The sequence below is a fragment of the Lampetra fluviatilis genome, chromosome 5, assembly GCF_964198595.1.
Source record: "Lampetra fluviatilis chromosome 5, kcLamFluv1.1, whole genome shotgun sequence".
NCBI lineage: Eukaryota > Metazoa > Chordata > Hyperoartia > Petromyzontiformes > Petromyzontidae > Lampetra > Lampetra fluviatilis.
In genome coordinates, this window is record NC_136279.1 from 15762961 (window position 1) to 15790112 (window position 27152).

Below are 27152 nucleotides of genomic sequence, written 5' to 3' on the forward strand. Positions count from 1 at the left end.
ACTGTAAAGTGCAAGAAGCTATTTCAAGAGATGAATCGAATAACCACTACATTGCTTAGAGCACACAGTACGGCTTTACTCTCTAAGAGACATTTCAACAAATGAGCGCGCTGCGTGAATGAATGACACATGGGGGCGAGTGCCGCCACGTGGCGACGCAGCTGTGAGCAGGACGGTTGCCCCGCTCGGCGTACCGTAACGTTCTCCTGCCCCTTGTCCTTGACCTGCTCCTTCACCCCCATCGCCGTCGCTGCCGCCGCCACCACCACCGCCGCCGCCACTTTTCCCTCCGTGTGCGTGGCCGTGGAGGTGGCAGTAGCTACCTGCTGGGCCGTCACCTTTACCGCCGTCTCCGGCACCGCCTCTGCCTCCACCTCTGGCTGGGTGCTCGCTGCAGCCAGCCGCGGGGCACAGCAAGGGGACAAAACACACTCGTGGTCAAAAGCGATTGGGCAAAGCAATGAGGTTAGTTACTATTTATTTGCCCTTGCCAAAACCGAAACCAAATTAACCGGTGAGGAGACATTTCTAAGCCTCTCTCGTGAGTAATGTCTACTGTGGTGGACCTGCTATTGTTTAGGAACTGCTAGTAAAATTGGAACACTTCAGGGATTCCTTTGACTCGTAAGTTGACTTTAAACCCAAAAAAGTGTTTTAGCTTTTGATAATTCATTCATGAGGGTGAATCTACTTGCAAACAGAAGAATATTTTAAACCTCCTTTACAAAATGTTGAATATATGCATTTCAGATGCAATGACTCAGTAAAAATTAGCTAAATGTAACAGATTCTATCCAATGACAGTTAAAATCAGGTTACTCCTGCCAAAACGGCAAACAACTCGCAGGACACCATGTCAGTTACTGGCATAGCAGTGAGTTACTACTCGTTCATTTACATGTGACGAGAATAACCTAAGTTATTTCGCCTGTTCCTGGAATCTCAGACCGAGTGTTGTGAATTTGGAAACCCAGAATTAGCGAGCACTGCAAGAATCCAAATGAAACCAAACCGGCGTGCGTACCGAGATGGGCGGGTTGAGCCCCACCTGACTGCGTGCAGGTCTTCATGTGCTCGGGCCAGTGCGCCTGCTGGCAGGGGTAGTCGCAGTAGCTGGTGTTCCAGCAGCAGTAGAAGATTGCCTCCTTGCGGCAGTAGGCACACCACTGCTTCTTCTTGGTCTCCTCCACCACGGCCAGCTTCTCGATCTCCGTCTGCTTGCGCACCTCGCCCATTAGCCGGTCTCGCTCCTGCTCGAAGCTCTGCCGCATCTCCGCCATGGTGAGCTCTGAGGGAAGAGGACGCACGCGCACGCTCCCCTCAGCACGGGGCCCCCCGTGGCAGTGGATGCTCAATAAGTGAGCGTCAACATGGTCAAAGTGAACATGGGTTGGTGCCCATAGCAGATCCCGTGCCAGTGGTGGAAAATCCACTTTCCTATGGTATAACAGGTCTGTCAAAAATATTTTCGAGGCCCAAGGCAAATTGCCAGATGAGGCCCCTTCTCATTTCCCCTCCATGGCCCTTTGATGTCCCCTTGGACCTGAAGTCTGGGGTAAAATGCCCCAACTGCCCCTCCCTTTATGGCCCTGATGACGGACAGCACTGTCTGTGGAAAGTCAATCATGGTTGTATTATGGACAGGCATGCCCTGCCCATTACAATTCCCACCACTGGCTCAAGGCTGCAAAACAAGAGGATGAGCACTGCTCTCCACACTCATTTATGAGGAATTTTTTTTTAAAGAAATATGTTGAACTTCTTTCGCACCGCACATTGCAAACCGTGCTCAACAGAGGTGTGAGGGAAGGACAACAAACCAATCAACAAATGTGAATATTTGTACTTTAAAAAATCCTTTTAAATACAATAGGCTTCAATTATCCTCGCTAATGACGGGGAGGATGGCCGCGGATAATTTAAAATCGCCGATAATCCACAAATATCCATTTTCCGTGGATCTCTATGCCAAAAACCACTAATATAGGTATAAATTAAGTTTAAATGAAGAAAATAGAGTTTGTTAATGAACAAAAAAAATGTAGTAAAGAATCGACGGATCAATACATGTTTTTAGTTTAAGCATGAATAAACATTTCCAAGAATAAAAATTGTTTTTAGATTATTCATTTTGGTTAAGGTAAAATCCAAGAGTTATTCATTTATGTAAAAATTTCAGGTTCGGGGTTAATCCGCAAATCGGATAAACCGCACGCGGATAATTATAGAGAGTCTACTATACGTGGTTTGTTCTCATTCACCCACACCTTTGATTAGCACGGTCGGCTACGTATGGTGGAAAATAAGTGTATTGGTCAAAATAAAGGTAGTTAAAAACAACATGAACGCTGCCAATTTGGTCAGCGCATTGGATTGCACCAGGGATTATGTGTGTGATTCCAACGGTAACTTGCCTGCATTGTGCTTCATTTCCAACAACTCCTGTTGATGAAGCCACTGAAGCTTTTCAATTTCTATCCTTAACTTTCTTATCTGTGGAAAAGGAAATTCCGTAGATGAATACAGCACAACAATCGCGGGGATTATGGACACCCAACGTTCGTACTGTGGTAGCCCATGGGCGCCCAAATATCAGATATTATACTTTTCCGTACCACTTGGGGTGGCAAAACTTCAGTGGTAGTGATATTTATATGTTCATTACAAATGAGTGGATTATTTCGAGCGGAATAACGATGCATCCATTCAAGTATAGATTTTTAAGCTAACGATATCAGATTCATATATGTTATAAGTTATGGGATCACGTGACCCCTGTAACCACTAGACGTGGTTACATTTACCACAATGTTCACAAAATGTTCACCCTGATTTTACGGGACATTTAATTATCAGGGTGTTGGAGGGGGGGACAATACACATGTTATTGGGCCAATAAATATATCTCATGTTTTCCCACCTCAGGTGCTAGAAAGTAATGCTCCAGCCCATGGACTATTGCAAACAAGGACTAGCACTCTGCAACCATTGCTATAACCTGGACACACCACAGCATTGCTTATTAAACAGCACAGGCGACTGCTGTGACACGGGGAGGCTTGAGCATTCCATTTGCGTAAGAGTGCGCATGCAAACAAAGCTCTACTTTCCCTTACCATAGTCTGTCAAACGAACAGGGCAGGGAGAAGATAACTTTCCCTGTCCTCCCCCCACATCACCCTGGGTGCCTCCCTCAAGCAAGCCACATAAATCTTTCTCAACCAGTAAAGGCAGGCAAAGCAGCTGCGATGTCTCTGTCTGATTCACATTGGTATAAGACGCTACGAAAGGCCCAGAGAAAGGCAGGCAGTCTTTACCTCCGCTAGAGTGTTTCCAGAAGAACCCGAAGACAGATCGTTGTACATCTCCGTTACGGTGCCTTTGATGGCTTCCATCATCTGCTAACAGAACGCATTAGAAAGCAATGAGCTTAGCCCTTGCTTCCGGGCCGACCCGATAACCCGTCTAAGTCACGCAACCTGCATGGGTAAGGAATGAAGTATTTGTCAGTAACACTGCTCCTCCATTGCCACTTGAGCTTTTTCTCTACCACCAAGGCTGCTGTTTTATAGCACTATGCCGTGGTAGAGAATTACTGTAAATTTTAACTGCTTGCCTGACCAAAGAGTGAAAAATAGGAGTTAATAATTGGAAATGAAAAAAGAAACTAAAAAAAAAATGTAAATGAAATGAAGCTGAAAAATGGTAACAGAATGACAATGGCAGACAAGATAACCCTCCTAAGCTATGTGCATAACTTTACATTTTGCTGTCGCTGTGTTTGAATTGTTAATGTATAACTTAGCTGGCATACATTGGCTTAATCTGAATTGCAATGGCTTCATTACTACTGCAACATATAAACCAATTTTTTGCAAACTAAGACCGCACTATTCATGCGAGCAACTATTATGGAATGAACTATCGTTTCTGAGCCTCCCTTCAGAGCCTCCCTTTCATTTCAAATCTCTACACACACCTTACCTTGCCAAGCACTGCGACAGAGACACCAGCTATTTTTACACAAAAGAAAATAAACTCCAGAGCAACCAATCGTTCTGACGATACAAAATAACCTACCGTCATTCATTCAGGTAGGTTATGATTTGTAATCAGTAGTGTACCGACAGATCGATGACTCGATTAAAATTTACCTTACACCCACAATGCATGGAATGAATTGTGAGTTAACTAGTTCACTAAAACGTGACTGCTGCGGCTACTGGGGGCCCATTACATTCACCATAAATGCAGTGAACTGGCTTATTTTCTTTTGTGTAAAGAGGGCTTCCGTAAACCAACCATTTAGCCCAGTTGCAAGCCAAACCCATGCACGCATCAGCGAGACTCGTCTCCCCGCACCTTGCTCGTGTACTTGGCGATGTCAGCCGCCACCTCTGCAGAGTTGCTCCCAACGCTGGTAGTTTCGGCTTTGGAGAGGGGGGGGATATTAGCACCCCCTGCGCCCCCTGCTGCTCCTCCTGCCCCACCACCGCCCCCACCCTCGCCAGTTGCAGGCAACTTCCGACTCCCGGCAGATGAGGTTGCTCCCGAAAACGAGCTGGTAACCAGGGTCACTGTCGCCGTGGTGACAGTTGGGGTGGATTTTGGGGGTGGTGCTGGCAGGATATCTTTCTCCTGGGTGGCTGCATTATGAACAAGCAAGGGGGGAACACAGACATGGAGTACATGTTATGCATAATACAAAGGCGCAATTTTACTAGTGCTTGAGTGGCCTTGTTAACAATTCACTGAATGAAGGAAACTATGTATTACATAATAGCATACATTTTACGATTATACTGGTATTTTAAAATTCGATGCATTTCTCTTGCAAATCAAATCTCCTAACAAGTATATCTGAACCCGTTTTACTGTAGACTGTAAATAAAAATGGTCACGATGACAAAAACATTACCGATGATGTCGGAGACGATTACAGAAATATTGCTGATTTTTATGACAGTAATGACAAGACGATAAAAATGGACGATTAACGATAACGGCAACGATGTACATATTTGCGAGTATATTTTCAGGCCTTCTGACCTTTAGTTGCCTGCCTGGTGGCGTAGCGCGAGCCCATCCCTTCTCGCTGTTGCTGCTGCTGCCTCTGCATCCGCTGGTTGTGCCACTTCTGTGAGGACGTCTGGAACTTGCCGGGGACTGCCCAGGAAGACGAGCGAGTGGTTGTTGTGGTGGATGTGGTGGCGGTGGCGGCGGCAGCGGCAGCAGACCCACTGGGAGTAGTACCCTGTCCTGCAGCGCTGTCCTTGGGCAGAAGCAGCCGCTGCTTCTTGATGGGACTCACGACTGCCACCGTTGCAGGGGTGGCTGGGGTGACAGATGAGGTGGAGACGATGGCTGGTGGGGAGGTGATGGATGGCGAGGCGGAAGGAGAGGAGAAAGACGAGGAGGACGACGGCTTGGGGTTTGCAGTGGAGGTTTTCTCCTTACCAGTGGATGAGGGCTCGAGGAGCTTGGCCGCTGGTGGGGGGCCTGCCGAAGAGCTGGCACGATCTGCAGTGACATATACGCGCATAGCACAGGCACGCTGGGAAAAGCTCTGTAATGACGTTTAAAACAATCAACTCTTAGATCTGCCTGTGAGTACAGTGAAACCTTGGGATTGCGAGCATAATTCGATCCGGAAACGTGCTTGTAATCCAAAGCACTCGTATATCAAAGCGAATTTCCCCATTAGAAATAATTATTCGTTCCACAACTCAAAAATATTCATATAAAAATGATTAATACAAAATACTGTATATTTGTATTTAAAATTAATATTAAGTAATCAAATGTATTAATGAAATGTAATCGTGGCTGGTGTGAGGGAGACGAGAGAGGGGAGAGGAGGAGGGGGGTTATTGTGTAGGACGACTTTCACTGTCAGTAACGGAATCACTGCCATCTGTTGGCTCACTGTAATCTTTTTCTTTTTGTGCGACTTTAACAAGGAACCTATCCAATGACTTGCTTTTGCCTCCTTTTGAGGAGGCAAAAAGCATTGTTGCAGTACAGTTACTAAAGAACAGTAACTACACTTGGACACAAAATAAAAAAATGCTTTACGCACACACACGTGGTCACAACACTATAGTAAACATTCTAGATTTGAAGCTTTCGTGACTGCAAGGAATCATCTTCTTAGGTTTTTTCGGTAAAGTCACGTAGGTAAAACATCAAAATGAATGAAAATAAAATAAAATAAAAAATCACGACGTTTCGGAGGCAACACAAGTCTCCGTCATCAGGTGGGACCGTCACAGCCAGATTAGCTGCATCAAGTGAGGCAATGATTCAAGATGTAATCCCTTAAAAGCGAGTTGAGGGGGGGGAGGAGAGGGAGGGGGGAGCTCATCAGACTATGGTAGCCAATGAATGGAACGTATCGGGAGGGAGGGGGGGCGAGGCCAAAAGGGTGGGCGACGGCGTGCAAGCGGCTAATTACTGCACACGCCAACACAATGGAGCGATTATGCGCAAGCGGCCAACTGCCGCACACGCCAACACAATGGGCAGAGAGGGGGAGGGAAGCTCTAATACACATGATAGACAAAAGAACGAAAATGCCCATTGTTCAGCCAGCATTGGTATTAACATGGGCATTTTCGTTCTTTTGTCTATCATGTGTATTAGAGCTTCCCTCCCCCTCTCTGCCCATTGTGTTGGCGTGTGCGGCAGTTGGCCGCTTGCGCATAATCGCTCCATTGTGTTGGCGTGTGCAGTAATTAGCCGCTTGCGCACAATCGCTTGCACGCCGTCGCCCACCCTTTTGGCCTCGCCCCCCCTCCCTCCCGATACGTTCCATTCATTGGCTACCATAGTCTGATGAGCTCCCCCCTCCCTCTCCTCCCCCCCTCAACTCGCTTTTAAGGGATTACATCTTGAATCATTGCCTCACTTGATGCAGCTAATCTGGCTGTGACGGTCCCACCTGATGACGGAGACTTGTGTTGCCTCCGAAACGTCGTGATTTTTTTTATTTTCATTCATTTTGATGTTTTACCTACGTGACTTTACCGAAAAAACCTAAGAAGACTATAGTAAACAGTCTACACTCGCATGGATGTTGACCATACGAGTGAGGCACGCCGACTGAGACCGAGCATGGGAGATGATTAACCACAATCCCGCAGCGAGAGAGAGAAGAACCATTGGCTCAGTTGATCACGTGACGCTCGGCAGACAAAGCGTATACTGTACGTACGGCTCGTATTGCAAGACCTCGCTCGTTTATCAAATTATTATTTATTTAAAAAATTTGCTCGTCTTGCAAAACACTCGCAGACCAAGTTACTCGCAATCCAAGGTTTCACTGTTTATAGTAATATTCAAATGCACTTACGAGCATGAGGCAATGTCTGCTTACAATAAAATTAACTTGACAGAAAATAACTCTTCTATGCCACTCCTCGGCGCACTTTAACAACCCAACTTTCATAGCCATTTCTCTTGTTCGTCTTTTGCGTGGGAAACAAGGCTACAGCGCAGTGCCGCCCCCCCCCCACCACCCATGTTCCGCGTAAAGCGGCCAAAGGCACAGCACAACAAGCGACTCACTGTTTGTGCTACGCTGCGTGGAATTTGAGGGTGCCTCTTTTCGGGGTGGAGATCGGCTCGTCTGTTTCCCTGTCTCGCCATTCCTGCCCTTTCGCCGTGAGGATGGCGGGGGTGCTCCCCTTTCATCGCGGCTCTCCTCCCCCAGGTCAATGACGAGCTCGCTCTCCGAGTCGCTGTCCAGGCCAAGGGAGTGCGGCGAGTCTGGGTCGTCGTCGTCGTCATCGTCGCCGTCGTCGTCATCCTCCTCCTTGCAGGGAGCCGCCCGCACACGCAGGGAGCGATGTGCCTGCTTCTCATCAGCATCGCTTGGGCTGCTCGAAGCTGCATCCCTCCGTCCGGAGGGTTTCTCCTTGCCCGCTTTGTCCTGCCTGGCGCTCATATTCCCGTTCTAGTAGCCGTGAAAACGCATTCAAAATAAACGACAAAAGACACTATGGTGAGATAGCTATTTTTAATATTAATTTTAATAATGTACAGCGCTTCCCCACACAGTGTCAATCGTAGGGGTTATTTGAGAGTACTTCAAAACGCTAATCAGCGTGGGTTGGTGAATGAGAATATTCAAGACTGCTTTATGTCTCACTGATTATTAACATTAGCTTTAGCTGGGAATACAACTCCTGAATTAGCAAATAGAATAAAAATAATCAATTGCATTTTACGTAAATTTTTGGACATCAGCCTATCAAGCCATGTATTGTCCTGTAGTATACAAAAACTACCACACACTGCACCGTGAGGGATCACAAAGATTGGAATTTGACAAACACTGGCCAAGTCATTCCTTAACAAATTTCAGACTCCCTTAATGGACTGGACTGACTTCTTGTTATTTGCAGCAGCGGCACGTGGCCTGGTCTCCACAAGTACTAATCACCTGGTGGGGGGGGGGGGGGATGCGGTATCACATGAATGTCTGAATAGAATGGAGGCTCCCTTAAGAAACTGGCATGCTTCACGTTATATCTGTGTGCAGCCAGCCAAGTGTCCTGGACCCACCCTTACGACTCACCTGGCTCAGATCCTGCTTGACACCACCGCTGTCACTGGCCGCCGTCTCTTCTCTGCCAGCACTGTTGCCGCCGCCGTCCCCCTGCGCAATGGCGCCACCCCCGAGTCCTCGGCCTCTGCCGTCCGCGCCCAGTGCGCCCGGTGCCGAGGCGGCAGAGGCCGCCACGCGCCGCGCCCGTCGAGCAGCCAGGCCCCTCTCGTCGTCGTCCTCGGCGACGCTGTCGGCCTCACTCTCGCTAGAGTTCTCCGACATCTCCCAGTCGCTCTGCTCCTCGGATGCCATCTTCTTGATGCCTGAGTTGGTGAGCGGGCAGTTTCAAGGAGACATAAACAAGCACCTTTAAAAATGGCAAAAGGTTAAACATCCCGTTTTGTGTAGGAACACACGACATGTCATGCTCCAAAACGTGCAATGAATTTTTATACACTTTGGTTATCTTGAAATGTTTTCCTAGTTAACTAATTTCCTAAAGCCCATACAAAATACTATTAGTTAAACCACAACAAGTTAACAGCTGTGGGATATTACCTGTTGTTATCATGAACATCAGCAACGACCAAAGGCCCTTCAGAATGTACCCAAGTATCACAGGTTTAAACAAGGGTCACGGCACGCTGTAACCTGTTCATATTACACTGGCCGTATAATGAACTAGGCACCAAATGCTAAAGGTAGCTGTCAGTCCAAATAACACCAAAAAGGAACTAGGCACCAAATGCTAAAGGTAGCTGTCAGTCCAAATAACATCAAAAACATTCAAAGGAGAGGTCATCAAGGCAATACCACGACACTTTGCCATAATTTGTTCCATTAAAAGTATAAACTTATGTGTTTCATGAGCATGTGGCTGTCTTCCTGTCTCCTCTTCAAGATTACATCTACAATGCCATGACATTTATAGCACCCTCGTGCACGAACTTTTTATCGTTGCTTTGTTCAATTTCAGTGGGCAGTTGCATAACACACTTAAAAGCGCAATTTTCCATTTACAGCAGTTTTCTGTAAATAAAATGCAAGGTATTGGTAAGAAAAGCTTTGCTTAATGTAGTTGTTTTGCTGATACTGCTTGGCATCTGGGGGGGGATACTGGACAACCCACGAGGAGAAAGCAGTCAAAATTCTGTCCGGATGACTTCAAAGCAACGCTGCGCTGCCATCTCCTGACCACCTAACAGCCCCAGACCTACAATAGCCGATAATGCTGGTGGTTACTTATGAAAGTACTACGCTTTACCCGACGTGACTTCCCTGGTCCCCATGGTGCACTGACCATGACGGTAACATAGTAACTACTCCTGCCTCGCTCAGTCTACTAACACGCATAGGCAGGAGGGGGGGGGGGTGTTATAAATAACAGGTGGCTGTACCGAGGGAGGCTTTGCAGTTGGCGATGGTCTTGTCGAGGTTGAGGAAGAAGCTATTTTTGATTTGTTTCTTTGGCGACGGGGCCATGGCAACGGGCGCGGCGCTCTGCTGCACGGTCTCGCTCAGCGCCTCCAGGTCCATCTCCGCCTTGCTACGGTCTGGACAAGTTCGCAATCAGAACAGAGGGCACACGCACGCCGGGTGAGTGTGCTGCTGCTACAGCAGAGCGAGATTCAAAAGGGAGGCGATGGACGTCGATGTTTCGTGACGCAACCCCGAACGGAAACAAGGTGTCTCGTTTGTGCAGCAAGCAGGCTGGTGTTTTATTATGCATGTTGCGGTTTGCCCTCCCTCAAAATTGTATGAATCGCAACAATTTGACATCGCGATTTGACTTAAGAATCAATGCTTGAAACAAATGTGGTAAATTCTGTGCTTCTAGTACCTGCAAGGTTTACGTGAAACAATTACATACAACACATATATACGAACTGAAATGTATTGATTCTGACACGCACGTTTTAAGAGTAATAATCTATTTTAATCGATATATCTATAAAGAGCTTCACATTTTTGTAACACATCCGTGACATTAATATGCACAAAAATATAACGTGCCATCATGTTGGACATACGAAGTAAGATTTAAAATTCTGTTATATACATAGCCGTGCACCCTGTTTCACCTTACCCAATCCACAAAGCATTCTGGGTCTACATAAGCCTAATATTATGGTGGGGATTCTCTCATAATGACAGGCATGTCAGTGTTATTGTATATGACCAATGAAGAGCAATCGTTAGAGATTCAGTTCAAATTATTTAACCATTAAATTGGTTTGTTTTAAGAGTGAATTGCACAATCACCACCTTAAAATTTAGATATGGGGCAGTGCGAAATTGTACGGTCCATAATTTGTTGTTCATGGCAGAAAGTTTCAGAATCCCCAATTCAAAGGATATGGCTAGGTGGCACTAAATTAGTTTGCATCCTGTATTTAACCCGGAGCCAATATGAAACAGCACTGCCCATTTTGCAAACGCGAACTGGGTTACATCAAGAACAATAAGAACACAATATTTAGAAACCATTTAAATAACAAATATACTAAATGTGTGAATAGAATGTGAATAATACCAAATAAAAAGGTAAATTGCACTTAACACATAAATACATTACAAGCTACAAAATTCCTTAAGGAAACGAAAGTGTCGAGGTAATGGGAGAACATTTCACAAAATATGATTAAATGTAACCAAAATGGTTCGGGAAAAGTCAGAAAACGTTAAAACAGTCAATTTAAAAACACATTACAAGAGTTTTTACATCAAGCCTCTTGCTCATCCACGTTTCTTCAAACTCGGCTATGAATGCTCGACATCGTGGGAGGTGGAGCCGCCTTTGCACTTCAGGCAGGTAATAAGGGCAGCCGCTGCAACCCGTGTGCTGGGTGCGAGAGAGGCAGTGGCCGCACGGCCGCTCACCCAGCTTGAGGTTGAGGATGCTGCTGGCCGGTGAGGTGCGGGACAGCTTCTCCGATTTAGGAATCACATTGCGGCTTGATGACGAGATGGAGGAACCCGGGCTCTCCACCTTAAGCGAGCCCTTGAGAGTACTCGGTGACCCTGTAGACCCACATGCAACAAAGCGTGCTATTGCTATAGAACACGGGCACAGAGCTGTGTCACGTAAAGCAGGCAAATTTTAAAAACACGTTTTTATGGCGTTCAAAATGGACGCCAAGCACTACTAATAGATAATAATGGTCACTACCATAATTTTAGGTGAAGAAACAAACTTCGCACAGATTAATTTAGCGCTCTATTTAAAAGTCAAACCACAATCCCCATTCTTTGCCGCACACACACAAAGAGCATGCACGAGTCAGCAGTGGATCCGCTGTTTGTGATGTGCGGTACGCACCCCGGTCTCCCTCCGTCTCAGCATCCGAGCCCGTGGGGACTGACGACACGTTGCTGAGCGGGGAGCGCGTGCCCACGGAGGAGGCGTGCCCGCCGTAGCCCAAGGAGCCACCTGACATCCCCAGACGGCTCAGCACCACCTTGGGTGAGGCAGCCATGTCAAAGGACAGCTTTCCCCGCTCGACCTCCTCGTCTGCAAGGCACGGGATGTTGGCGGGGAGGGGCACACACACGCACCAACGGAAGCAAGCACTGTTAAGTGACATCTTACGAATCATACACGACCAACTACACAAGCAGGTTCACATGCAAAGGGACAATAAAAACGATCATCATGCTTACAAACGCACTCACGGAAATGCAAGTGGGCACACGTGTCAACAATCACAAGGCATTTTCTTATGACAATGCGCAAGAATAAGCGCACAATGCACGCAACCATTACCTTACAAAAAAACACATGCAACAGACATGCCATTACCCATGTAAACACACGGACAAAAAAATTTCTTTTGAAAAATCAAATGCTAACACAAACACAAGCCAAGTCGATTTATTTCAGGTCAACATGTGGCACCTTTCTGGCACAAATCTGCCACTCAAAAAGCCACAAACCATAAAATGCCGTGCAAAAATAATAACACGCGATAAATATTTTCACGCTGGCAGCTTAAAATTCTTTGCTGTAGATGCCTTTGTACAGTTCTGTCATTTAATACATAATTTTAAACAAAAGGGCTATTCATTTTTATATAGAAGTCAATTCACTTTCAATTATTGCTTTCCAGTAATCCAACTGCGGTGAAATAATATATTCATGTTGCACGGACAAATTGAACTGCCAAACTTTATGCGTGCTAATAATAGCACCTGGCCATATTCTACTGGACACTTAAGCCATGGAGGATAAAATTGAAAACACCAGTTATCTATAATTAGCAGTAATTGGACAAATTAGTATTACATCTTGGTCAGCGCTGATAAAATTAGTGCTATGCTGACAATTATTCTGCTTTAGGATCTTATATATCACACCTCCGAATTCGCACCTCCGACCTCTTGACCGGAAATTGTTTTTTCCGTTTTGTGAAATTTGCCTTAGAAATTGTGTTATATGATTGTTATTATCATAACACAACCAAAGAAAATCCACAAAAAAACAGGATAATCATGTTTATTTCACACATTTAAAACATGCAAACCAAAAATCTAAAATTTAAATTGAATTATAATCTAAGTTGTGGGTCAACTCAACGACTCGGAGCTGATAAAATACATTACGCGTCATTTTCATAAAATTTTACCAAGATACATTTATGAGTCCATACGCAGGATCAGTTTGCTGTTCAAAAACAAACACTGTTGGAATACAATTGTTCAGAAATCCATTGGATGATTATTATCATTTATAATTATTATACTTGTTTAACCAGGAAATCCTCACCGAGTCACATGACTCTTTTTCAGGAGAGTCCTACCAAGGTTTTTGCAGAAGGGGGTGATGATTGCTATTTCTAATACCAATTGATGGTTTTAAATGTTATTTTACGGTGGTGAAACAACACCATTTGTCAATATATTTATTTCATTTAATATTGCCCAAACTACACAAATTGGCAAAACATCACAACAGAGCACACGGCCGGTAAACAATCTTGATACGAAGCAAGGCTGCTGTTCCGGTTAATTAAAGAACACTACTGCTGTTCTCATCTCTGTGGGTGTCGGTGGCACAGGCAAACGTCTCACCTGGACTGGGCTGCATGCCGCTCCCGGGGTCTCGCAGGATCTGGAAGCGCGTATCGGGCGTGTAGGGCGTACGGTACTGCGCGTAGTTGAAGAGGCCGAAACGCCGGCGGATGTTCTCCACGTACACCTCCATCTCAGACATGGCGTTATTGAAGATGCCGCGAGCTTTCTTCACCGAGAAGGGAATCTCCTTGGACATCAGGTAGCAGTTGCTGACCGGCACCCACGCCCTGCATGCAGGCGTGACAATCAACGAGGTCAACACTAGCGATAAATACACGACTACATACTTAGCCTTCTCTTAGGGTGGGGCTTCTCAAACTGCAGGCCTTAATTATTATATATTTTTTAAACATATATTTTTTTACCAGTCATCAGCTGTGTGTAAGGTGAAATTATTAAATTAGCATTTAATGGCCTTTTGTTGTAGGCTCCTGCAGGGCTTTGTTGTCAGCAGAGGGCAGTGCAGAAAGATGCAATGTTGTACTGTATGTACTATGCTCCAATGTCTATGCTCTCACCCTTCACCAACCAGCATGGTGACGTATGGTCAAACAACCCCCACGACAGACACGGTGTGGGGGAGGCTTTCGTCCAGCAAAGAATTGACAAAAGTCTGTAAAGTATTATTATCGCTTATTAATAATCATTCATTTGGTGAGGCATATGTAGTAGCAGCATATGGACGTATTGGCCGTACACCAGTGCACCATAACACTCTGGTCTTCATACAACAGTCCGAAATCTAAATTTGAATCCGCAAATCTGCTCATCAGTCTTTAATTGACACTGTCGCCAAGTTTGATGCAATTCGAAGGTTTATTCAGTCGACTGAGACTTGCTGAAAATGTCAACATTGACCGTTGATTTAGTTCCGGCCTACACAATTTTTTGGGCCGACCAGGAGGGCGAGGGCCCGGAGCAACAGCAGCAGCTTTCTTGCCTGCCTTACAAGCCTGAGGTGGGACTGGAGCATCATCACCTTCGTCGTCTTGGACCGCCGATGGATAGTACGGCAAGTAGAGCGTTGGGATTGTGTCGTACTTCTCCTGAATGCTTTAGGGTTAGGAACCATCTGACCAAGTCTAGGGCACTAGTCAAATCTGTCTAGGGCACGAGTCAAAACACGGAGCCAATTGCCATCAGCCTGGGAGCTATGTGGCAACAGACTGTGAAGCTTCATGTTCAGCTGCTCATAACATTAACCTTCCGACTGCTTCGAAATCACGAGAACTGAAATTTGACGCACCCCTCAAGACTCTGACCAGGGTTGCAAATCGCCGGAAAATAAATAATTGCAAAAAATGTAAATAAAAATGTATACCATGCACCAGTGTACCACCAATACGTTCATATACAAGACATGTTTATTGATCACAGCATATAAGGCACTCCTGTTATAAATTCTGTACTGCAGCATAAACTTTCATGCAGGTGATTTGTAATACATGGACAGCCCCTTTTGTCAATCCACTGCTGTTGGCGGAGGGCCTCCCCATGCCTTGTGGGTCTTGGGGATTATTTAACCAAACTCCACCAGTGAAGGTGGGAAGCATAGATTTGGAAGCATAATCGTATTTCTCGGCATTAACCACTGCCGCTCACCAAGCCCACCTTTGTGGCCTATTATGACTAAGCCACCTGTAATGCCCCTGATTTCGTCAGGTCTCGAATGCTAAGTGTGCTTGAGCCTGCATAGTGCTTGAATGGGCGACGACCATGTATGACAGGTTACTTTTGGCTGTGGGGATGCTGATGTCTAGTTGCTTAATTTAACATGTTCAAGAGATTCCATATGCCATCCTTCAAGGTATCCATCTCATGCTTTTATTGTGCGGTAACATACTGAAGTGTATCTTGCCATTTGGATTAAGAAATTCTGCATTATTGCTTGCATAAACGTTTCTGCTACAATAGCATTCAAAAGAACAGGTCACTTGCAAGCTGTGATCTCATCCGCTGTTTACATGTACAGTATATCAACAAAGCGAACTGAACGTTAGACTACACAATATATGCTCTCCTCCAGAAACTGGCCACAGGCAGTTCCAGGGAGATCTGATAGAAACTGCAATTTTTGATACTTAAAACAATGTTGCAATAGCATCGACGATTCTTGAGAAACAAATTAGATATGAGGCTGCAGAAATCAGGCAAATAGTGATGATTCACTGAGGACAGGGTGGGTGGAGGGTGAAGTGTTAGATTCTTTCTTGCTAAGCTGTGTCCTTGGGCTGTCCAACATGGGTTTCAAGCTGCTTTTATTCAGAAATGTATTTAAAATTATGGTCAAACATTCCATAATCACTCTCTCGCAAGGTCACTGTAACATTTTATTAAAGTGTATTCTACAGTAGAAAGGTCGAAGTGATGTCACCAGAGCTTCTAATAACTCGCTTGACCCGGGTTTTGAAGTCTTTTTTTTATCTAATTCACAAAATACTAAACTTTAAATCGGACAAACTGGGGAACCACCTCGGTGCTAGGCTTGGGAAAATTGCGCTCTCCCTCCTTCCTATGGTCACGCACTACAATTTTATCAATTCAATTAAGAACAGAATCTTCTCTAACCTGGATGAGGGTAACATGAATATAGCCTTTGCATGAAACATAATTTGCCAATTACCATGCATGCTTTTGGATGAATACACCCCAAGTATCATTATATATATCAATGAATTGTTAAATACCTACTGGGTATGAAGCTGTTTGATTATAGATTAAATCATGCTTTAGTTTTTGCACAGCACAACACTTGTTGAACTGCAGGACTGAGAGACGGTGATGGCTTGGGAACAGCTTCATCCAGCAGTGGACAGATTATGGCTGAGGATGACACTTGCAGAGACTTACCGGTCATGCTGGCCAAAGAAGCGCACATCCACTTGTCCATCCCGCTCACGCAGGGCCTTGGCTGGCCAGAACGGAAAGCCCTTGAGCTTGGCCCAAACCAATGGGTGCGGGATGCTCTGTGAGCCAACAACATCGACATGCCAATTTACACGCCGAAGCCTCGATATAAACTCCGAGTCTCTCCTGCTCAACGAGCGTGGGATGGTGCTCATCTTCTTTTTACCCCAAGTGGTGGAAATTCCACATTTCTATGGTGGACGGCAGTTTCTCCCAAGGATGACTGCAGCTGATTTCCATAAAACTGGCGCTCATTTTAATCAACCGCAGATGGATCAAAAGGCGAGTAGGAAAAAATCCAGCATATGAACTTGCAGCCTTCCAATTAATGGTGGATTGATAGATTCAGTCCCGTTGATTAGATAAATGGTCACAATTCGGGCTTTCGATTTAAATGAAAAATAATTTATTTTGTAACACTGAGAATGGAAGTGCCTCTGGTGGCCCATTAGTTATCTTGTTTTGGCAGAATCAAAATTTGTAGAATCTTTATTTTTCCTGTAAGAATCCGATGAGCTATGAAAGGCCCACCATTCATGTTAATGTACTCAGGGTATTTCATAAATTTCCACAATCTGGCGGGACTGCACAGGATTTATACCAATCTACGGTACATTGTTCGACAAACATGCAGTTCCTTCCTCCTACACTACGTGGCAAACTGGGCATTGCTATAGCATAACGTAACGTCAGCCGTGTTTTTCATTCAAAACGTTGTATGGGGTTATAGCTGTTGCACAGTGGATGGCAGCACTGAGCTGTTTCCCCGGAGATCCAGAGGAAGAGATGGAAATGCAAAAAGGCAGATGCAAAGATAAACGGAAATCGAGACACATGGAAAGACACCAACAGATATTGAGACAAAAAAGAGATGCAAAATTTGTTCTAGTTATTTTATTTACTTTACGCCTGTCGCGCACACTGTTGACGTGGACGTGATGTCGTTTTAGTAAGGATTTTAGCATTTTTCTACTTGAATATTAAATCATCAAAATTATGAACCTATTGCTAGTCACGTGACATATTCCTCCTTAAATCCCCAAAACGTATGTGCGCACTGCAAATTCTCATCTTATGGAGTCCGCAGGCTTCCCCATATCACAACGGATTTGTACACGGAGGCAGCAACTTGCAAATATATGCATTGCTCGTATGCATGTTGAACGTCTTTCGCACTGTACGTAGCCAACCGTACTAAATCGGAGGTGCAGGAAGCCACGCATCTCTTTGTGTGCCACCAAGGGAGGAGGAGGGGGGCGGCATGGGTAGGAGAGTGCATGAGAAACCGTCAACGTACACATGGCTCGCAAAACCAGTTGTCTCGCTTTTGGCATGAGGAGAGGTAGCACTCGGGACACACTTCGATTTCGTTCATCTGCACACACACAAGACGGTACACAAAGCAGCGAAAAATAGTTACATTTATAGTTGTGCAAGTCTGTATGAAATAAAAAAAAGACTTTTAAGAAAAGGTGAATTCCAAAAATATTTGTGTAGGTAGGCGTTCATATGATACCTCTACCCCCCCCCCACCCCACGTGTACACAGTACAATATCGCCTGTCTTCGCATCCACAAGACAAAAAACCTACTTGTACACATCTAACAAGTAACCCTCTCCTATGATAACAGATATTTACTTGGTTTTATGACGGTCGCTTGTGTTGCGATCGAAACGTCGTGATCTATTTATTTTCTACCTACGTGACTTGACCGAAAGAACCAAAGCGTATGGATTCCTGCAGTCACGAAAGCTTCAAATCAAGATTGATGGCTCGATTAAGATGCAACAATCGGTTCTTTGTCTCGTCTGTACCGTTTGGTTTGTACCCTTTCACGTTTTTTTCTATGTATTGTAACGTCGCGTTCACCCCTCACAGTCTAAATGTATCGGTTGCAGTTTTCATGAACTCTAAAACCAATTCTAATATGCACAGTTATATGCGTGTACCGAGAGTTTAAGCACCACAAATCAATCAATGAATCAGTGCATGCCTATTAAGCATGTTTGATAATCCGTGTAAATATTGCAGCATATTTCAATCACATTCTAGTATACAGTAAAAAGAAAATCACATGTTTGTAGACACATTAAGTTTCAAAGGAGTTATACATGAGGGATTTCAGGCATTTTTTGAACCCAAATGCTGTGTAAGTGGTTGATATCCTTGAGACTCCAGCCTCACCTCATGTTCACAGATTTTGATGATCATTTTTGCAGTGGTGGTCAGCTTATGATTGGCTGAAAAATAAGAATTCAATTGTCACTTGAAATGCCCATTAATATGTGAAAACAGAAATTGTGTCCTTGGACATACAAAGACATAATACTTCCCTGCAATAGCAATATGCAGCCAATGACTCCCAATTATTATTTTGCTTTGTTCATTAAACATTCAAATGGTTCTCAATTCCAGTCTTGAGACCACTAATGTCCTGAAGTATGTTATTACATATTTATTATTAGGTTTGCTTACCCAGGAAAGCCTCACCAAAAGCCTCGTGATTCTTTTTCCGAACGGTCCTGCCAAGTTAATGTAGTCACGGGTGACGATTGCTCATCTAGATGACAATTGAGTCATTTGCGGATAACTTCACATTTTTTTTGGTAAATTTGGACCATGACAGCGGCACATTATTTTTAATGCCCACTGTGAAACTTGACAGTATTGAACAGAGCAGCAGCAGGATTACAACAGCGAACCTCTCCAAAATAGTGGCATTGCTACTGGGCTATGCCACATCCCATATGTAGCAGCAGCCTTCGCTAGATACTTTCCCTTCTTGGTTCTTTCAGTCACATAGAAGGGAAATAATGAATAATAAAACATACTATTTTTTTTATTATGTTTATTTTTATTATTTCCCTTCTACATGAATTTACCGAAAGAACCAAGAAGATGAATCCCTGCAGTCACGAAAGCTTTAAATCGAAATAGATACTTTAAGTTCGTTTTTGAGCACATACATCCATGTTATTGCTATTTTTATGTTGATTTAACACTGAGACCTGTGCTGTTGTGTCCAATGCAAAATGTAAAAAATAGTGTATAGTCAAAGCAACTCTCCATTGAAGGCTTATCTTTGTGTGTACTTGTCATAGATAAGCTAGTTCTGCAACAATACAGTCACTGTTGGCAATCTAGCAATGTTAAAAGTGTATTTACTAACTGATGTGTTTAAGTCTGCAGTACATTGTACTTGTATTTAAAAATAACTGTTTATATTTGGAAGCTTTTATCATTGACGACCAATATGAGCTGTAAATGTGTACGATCCACGTGGCACTATTGTAATAGATTACATAATTACCACCAAGTCTGTGGCCAACACTAATCTACAGTTTCCTTCCACACATACACAGATTATCCAGAGACTACCACTTGGCAGGCATCCACCCACACCAGGCTTATCAGGACCACTCGCTTATCGCAAATGAAAGTGTACTCAAGCACGGGTTACAGTGTGTGCCCCCACCAAGCGTTCTGTTTACAAAGGAAAGAAAACCACAGTAAACGAGCAAGTTTGGAAATATATACTCATTTATAAACCTGAATGGTGTATAATTATATTGCAGGATGTTTTGCTAATATGGTTCTAATGGATTGCGTTGGTGCACTTATTTAAGACTTTACAACAGGCCAGTGATGCCATTACTTTATAGGGGTCACAAGTTCCTTTGCACGGGAGACCTTGTACACTTACCTCCATTATAGATGATGCAGTTATGGAGGATCCATTTGCAATCTGCAAGGAATGCTTCCGTGCAGCCATATATTTTCTTTTTTATGTTCTGTAAAAATAAATCAATTCCATCTTAATGTGGAATTCATATCTTCAACACATAAGCAAAGGAATGGGTGGCTCAAAATAAGCATCCGATTTAACATGACAGTTGTGTTATTTTGCCATATTCTGGTTTAAATTCAACAGCATCCATAAAACAATGTTCATAACTTAATTTTGTATTTTATTCATTTATACAGAAAAGCCACACCGAGTTTTAGGATTATTTTTCAGGAGGGTCCTGTCACTTTGGGGTTTCATTTGAAGATGTGTTCAGTAAATTGATGATTATACGTGTGGGAGGAAACCAGAGTGCCTGGAAGAAACCCACACTTGCACACGGGCAACAATAGATCCCCTTACAGATGTTTACAGATGGCCATTACTCCACTTTCTATACTGCCTTTTCCTGCCAAACCAGCATATGGCACCTCGAAACCCACGGAAAGGGAGTTTTACAACATTTACAACACCACGGAAAGGGAGTTTTACAACATGTGTGATCCCACCAATCATCGCCTCCAGTGTTGGATTACAGGCGTGTAAACGCCACCACCACCTGGCTAAACACCCAGATGATAAGTAACACCATGCCGCCCTAGTGCATGCACATTCAGATTAACTTTGTAAGAAACACTGTTGATGAGGGTATACACAGTAAAAATGTATCTCTTCAATGCATACTGCAAAAATTACTTTGTAATGAAATAGATTGTAAAAAAATAACATGTCTGTAAAAGCCAGTCCATTAGCAGAGCATTTATTCAGCTAGGGGATTCAACTGAAAAAATAATTTAGGCACGTAAAGACACAAATAGAAACCTGCTTGAATATGTGCTACTGGGACATAAAACGACATCTCCAACATCAGCAAACACCTGCTGACACTGCACAGTGGTCAATATATATCGTCACACTGTGGCACCAAACGAGCTGGAAATTAGAATTTCATGCGGTGCACACTAAATACAAACAAAGCGCTACTCTACACCTGCCTGGAAATAATTTGCCTTACTAGACATCACCAAACAGAACTTTGGTGACCAAGTTACTTGCAATCTGATCTAGTCAAACCTAGGAAGTTAGTCAAAGCTAGGAACAGGTTAGGAGTTGTTGAATAGGACTCACCCTGGGAATACAATGTGTTTTAGGCTAGGGCTGTAAGGTGGGCAGAAGATGGCAATAAAACATTGGATTCTTGAATTTATCTTTGCAGAACTTTGAGTTATTCCCTCATATGCGTGGTTTTATCTGGATATATAGGTTTTCTTCCACATGTCCAACACTCATCAAGGGAAGTGGCTAAATACCGCAATCCAGCACCCTACTGATAATGATAGTATGGTTCCCACCCCCAACCAATTATCTTCACACACAAGCTTGGTGAATAAAAAGTTGGAAGATGAGAGATAACTGGATGTGAAAATGATAAATGATTGAGCACCACTATATGACAATGGCGATAATGCATCTAGAACGGTGGTCACGGAACATTCTTAACGTATTTTATTTTGATTTGGAGATTCCAACATTGCTTTAAAGTGACTGAAATTAAGTGTTTATTAAATGTTAAGTTCACGATGCAGAAACAATAACAAAGAGCAAATACCACCGCGCATGCGAAACAGAGTTCCCACAAATAATGATGAATTAACTTTCAGATAAATTGTGGCTAAAGAAAGACACACTAAATATCTATTAATTTTTTCTTTAAATTATGTTAAGCACAAAACATGGAAAAATACCAACTAGAACCTGCCTTCAAATAACGCAATGGGGGGCAAAATATAATCAGTTTTATGCGTCATCACCTCAAATTGTGGGAAGTCATGAATCAGCAAAACAATGTTATTCTGCCATTCTATTTACATCGATTTTGACGATGTTTTTCAACCAGCCCAAGAACAAAAAAGGGCACAGGTCACAATCAGCCAACGCATAGGAGTCAATTAACAAATATTAAGTGTATTATATTGAACTTATGTAGAACCTTACTTAGCCAGCCGTACTAATCAAGTGTGAGGGAAGGACAACACACTAAACACAAAAATCTGTTCTAAAGAAAAGTGTGTCGATGACAAAAAAAACAACGACATTGCAAGTTTAACAGTGAACCTCCCTATGGGAATTAACCTCCAAACATTAATCCACCAGCATTGACTTTATACAAACGTAAGCACGGAATGTATGTTGTTTGTTTAGTAGAACAGGTTGGCAGCTGTAGGGCTGTTGCCTTTACATTCCTGACGTGAAAATACTGCCACACCCCGAAGTGTTTCAAAGGAGCTATGAATAATGCAGGATCGGCTCAAACACGCTGCCTCGCCCACTCTGGCCTCACCCGTTCCAGCGTGCTCAGATCCATGGGGTTGAAGATATACTCCGTGTAGTCAGGATGCTGCTCCAGAGAGACGGGTTTCTGAAATGGCTCCGTCTGTTCATAGAACATATGACACAAAAGTGATGACATAGCACTTGTTAATAACATAAGAATACAGCCCAATCTTCCCAGGCGTAAGGTCACAAAAGCTCAAGGCCAAAGCATCTTCCTTGATCAAATGAGAAAAAGACATATGTGATGTTGAATTGCTCTCATGCACCACTGCCCAGGCAGCATCACTAAATAATTTGTTTGAGGAAAGGAGTGGAGCAATTTTTTTTGGTGGCCCTGAACCAGTGGTGGAAATTCCAAGTTCCCATGGTGGGAAATGTATCTCTCAAATAAGATAACCACTGTTGACTTCCAACAAATACAAAATGTACTGACCCATGAAGAGATTCCAAACTAAGTCGATACACAACCAAGGATCTAACGTGCAACTATATAACCGAGTGGGGCACTCAAACAGCAGGGTCAGATAAAGCTAAAAGTACAATTTAAAAAATGCAGTGAAGGAATTGTGCGCTTTCCAGTGATCGTATAAAGATGCTGCAAATTTGTAAATTAAACAATCATAAACATTACAGTACCCCGCTGTCTACAATCTTAAAGCAAAACACAGGTATCCCGCGATTTACGGTACAAAAGGGGTGCGTTTAAAAAAAATAACGTAAAGTGAAATTTATTCATGGGAACAGCTTTTCCCATTAATTTAATACTATAAATTAGGGACGCGTTTCGGACAGTCATTCCAACTTAAATCCTAACCTACAAATAGACACCTATATCACTTTTCACAATACAAAAAATGGTTGAATAATTAATTGGAAATACCCTTTTCAGGCAACTCACAAAAGACCTGCACGTTGGAATGACTAGAGAGGCGATTTGGAGGCGGTACTGTTGCACTGCAGGGATACCGTTGACACTGTTGCAGATGGATGAAGGAGCCTCCCCGGCGCTTCTTATTTGATGTCATGGCACGTGGCCGTATGAAATTTCGTTCGCGCAGAAATTCGATTTCGTTAATCAAAAAGTGCCATAATTTGTCAATTGCGTCAACGAGACTTTCGTAAAACCGAACATTCGTAAATTGAGGGGTACCTGTATCCCGTATTAAGGTTTTCAGGTCATTATGTATATACATATTATTTAACCACACTCATGTCAGCTTAGGCTCTTATGAGGTATATTACAATTAAAATGTGCTCAACGAAAAACATCCCATACTAGAATAGTGTAATTTCTACAGCTTAGCCTAAAAGCAGTTTCCTAAAACTTAATTAGTCAAAGTACTCCAAAATCTTGGCGATGACCAGTTGTGTTTACATGACGATGGGCCATAATTTACGTGTTGTTGGCAAATGTTCATTTTCTTTATGACTTTGGTGAAAACGTGCCCTTGTCTCCAACGGCCAAGGAAATGTTTTACAGATGTTGTCAAGATGACAATCTGGACCATTATTTCGACGGTGGAATAATAACCTGCTCACAGCTTTCATATCACTAGCAGAGACTGCCCGACAGTACGACCACAGACGGTTGTTAATTTACAGTCAGTCTTCACTCAACGTGCAACAATTCATTGATTAGACTGATTTTGAGATTGCAATACGTGCATCTATAGATTGGTTCATAATTTACTCAAATAACATTAAAAAACACATGCTAGTGATACATTTGTAGTATTACAACACAAAACCAGGCAAGCAACATAGACAAATCAAGCAACTATAGAAACAAGACAGTGAAATCAATACACAAAAGACTCAATTGTTGAATTGAATTGTGACCCTGAATCAATACAATGTATTGAAGCACTGGGGGATAAACGGAAATTGTTACACAACTGGCTTATAGCGGGAGCAAGCAGACAGTTTCACAATGACAGCCAGTAGTTAATTTATAGTCAGCTTTTCATTTCGTTGAAGACAGCAGCATAAAATGACCTGCTCGTGTAAAAAAAACATTAAACGTTAAACATTAACAAGTAAATGGGATGAGTGATTACGACCCTGTCAGGCCGAATACACAGCAAGCCCCTAAATGCTTGCACACAATGCTATCCTTGCATGGCAATGGCCAAGTTTCGCTCAACGCAATATAAAAGATTACCCTGTCAACTTAATGCACTCTGGAGTGACAATGCATGTTATTCCTGCTTTAAAATAAGAGAATAACACCTGCCCCCTGTGCTGTATTTGCAAATCAAAGTTATTTTTGGGAAAAATTCTCAAGTAAAACACACTTAGTTTCTTTTTTACCAGTTACAGCCTTGGATGCGTCATTATGTCTGCATGCACCCGAACACATTTTGCAATAGTTAAGAGTATGAAGAGGTGAGGATTGCTTGCAAAGTAGTTTTTCAAATATTCAATTCTGAACTATCACAATTACCATCTTACACACAGACGTATTTCATACAGTTGTGCAGATTTCCAATGTTTTAAAATACAGTAGCATTGGAAAATGCTTTTAATTGTAAGCATTTTATATACGTTAATGATGCATGCATCAAATAGTGCATATAAAGAAAAGTTATTTACAAACGATGCAAATGAATTGGTATAGTGTTTACATGAGCACATTGAACAAGACAGAACAAACAAGAGACAACACAAACAGGCAGTGCAAGACAGCAAGACAAAACAAGATTAGAGTCTTGAACTGCATCATGACCGAATTGACAATTCATCAAATCGCATTGGTGGTGATGAGAGGTGAATCGTTGCATCCCCAGTACTTATGGACAGTCCTCGATTTATGAACACCAGACTTACGAACATCCGCAGTTACGAACCAGCTTCCACGAGATAGTTGTAGTTTAAACAGACTTGAAAATGCAAGTAGTAGTGCAATGGTTAGCACTGCTATCAACCCGGCGACCTGAATTCAATTCTCACCCACGACCAACACCAGTGACGATTATCTGAATGGGTCCTGGGCCTCCCCTAGGTCAACTCAACCTCAAACGAGTATGTATGTAGATCTTCTTTCGCAATGTACGTCACCAACCACACTAATCGGAGGTGCAGGGGAAGGACAACTAAATAAACACAAAAATCTGTCCAAAAGAAATTAGTTTAAAATCTATATTTAAAAGTGAATAGCTCCAGTGGCTTCCTAATATCGGAAGAGCATTCCAGGCGGCCGCAAAAGTACCTGTTGGGGTGTGTAAACATCGCAACTGGGGAGTCAAAGGCAGACGAGCATAGTGCTGGCCACCCACCCCTTTGTGTGCCGTGCCAGCCTTCATAAGCGCTGCTCGCTAACAGCACTTGACCCAACAACCTGTTAAGGATATCGGGGGATCGTTGTCATTATTGTTTGTGTGCGCACAATTGTGGGGACTCATTACGCCCTTCCGACAAGCAAGCCAGCATGAGGACTCAAGTTGTGAAAATAAAACTGATTTTTTTATTAATGTTACTTTATTTTATGTTTTATTGACTACACAGTATTTATTACAGTATTACATGCAAATGTACAATTTTTATTTGAGTTTAACAATGCTTCCCTGACCGTATATGCATTTAAATACAATACATTGTGTTCCGACTTACGAACCGTTCGACTTACGAACGGGTTTCAGGAAAGGAACCCGTGTGCAAGTCGAGGACTGCCCTATTGTAAAACGGACTTGATTTAATAAAATAAAAATCCAGCCGAGTCATCGTGAGTTCAGTGGCTACAATTCGCTTACACATTATGTTGTGGAGAAGCCACACAACGCACATTCCTCTTCTCATGCCCCCTGCCTGCCTAGCTGCCAAACAATCACCCAACGCGGCGGTTCTCACATTAATTGGCCCAGCACAGCACATGGAACGATACTGAAGGCCATGACACTTTTGGGACATTTTAGCCCCATCGTTGTTGGAAATTGTCACCGGCAATGCATGTCCTGTACAAACAATGGCAATAGCACAGTTGAAGAGTTCTGTCGAGCAAATGAAAACAGTTAGTTAAAAATTGTTTCATGAATTACTGCTCAACAGCACACTACCTTGCGTAGTCATGTGACCTCCGATTTGATTGAAAGTGTACATCTTGGTTGCCTACAATAGGAAAGATAATATTTGTCCAATTGGTCAACTACACGCTATGCAACATAAAATTGTGTTGCAACCATTGCAGGTCACGAATGTCAACGTTGATTATTGAAACATTTCCCGAGTGCAATATGATGGCCTTTTATGGATGGTACTCACCCCTGTGTGTTTCATCCTCTGCAGGGCAAACTTGAGCAGGTAGCTGAGCTGGTCCGTTGTGAGCATGGACATCGCTTTGCTCTGCGTCTCTATGCACTCTGCCACTGTTACTTTCTGCAACGGACGAGACAGAATCAAAGATAACATTAAACTGAGAATGTCTTGCAGACATGGTGGTTTGAAGGAAGGTATGTAAATGAACAAAATAAAATATAAGTCAATTAATGGTCAAGCATACTGTCATTTGGCAA

General features: G+C 43.3%; 1 protein-coding gene across 12 annotated transcripts in view; it reads right to left on the reverse strand.

The window, feature by feature from the left end:
* The window catches only part of ZMYND8 (zinc finger MYND-type containing 8), a 64069-nt gene that overhangs the window by 2984 nt on the left and 33933 nt on the right, over positions 1–27152 (reverse strand). For 11 of the 12 annotated variants that reach the window (XM_078856946.1, XM_078856949.1, XM_078856951.1 and 8 more), the window contains exons 5-22: positions 26902–27015; positions 22652–22744; positions 20230–20317; positions 18711–18766; positions 17823–17900; positions 16469–16584; positions 13616–13845; positions 11868–12059; positions 11429–11569; positions 9946–10101; positions 8579–8871; positions 7567–7954; positions 5050–5520; positions 4363–4646; positions 3318–3398; positions 2415–2493; positions 1049–1288; positions 195–391 (exon numbers count right to left, since the gene is read on the reverse strand). In XM_078856946.1, the coding sequence (XP_078713072.1) occupies positions 195–391; positions 1049–1288; positions 2415–2493; positions 3318–3398; positions 4363–4646; positions 5050–5520; positions 7567–7954; positions 8579–8871; positions 9946–10101; positions 11429–11569; positions 11868–12059; positions 13616–13845; positions 16469–16584; positions 17823–17900; positions 18711–18766; positions 20230–20317; positions 22652–22744; positions 26902–27015 (3297 nt within the window). The remainder of the gene's footprint in view (positions 1–194; positions 392–1048; positions 1289–2414; positions 2494–3317; positions 3399–4362; positions 4647–5049; positions 5521–7566; positions 7955–8578; positions 8872–9945; positions 10102–11428; positions 11570–11867; positions 12060–13615; positions 13846–16468; positions 16585–17822; positions 17901–18710; positions 18767–20229; positions 20318–22651; positions 22745–26901; positions 27016–27152) is intronic. The other variant, XM_078856947.1, reaches the window with a different exon arrangement.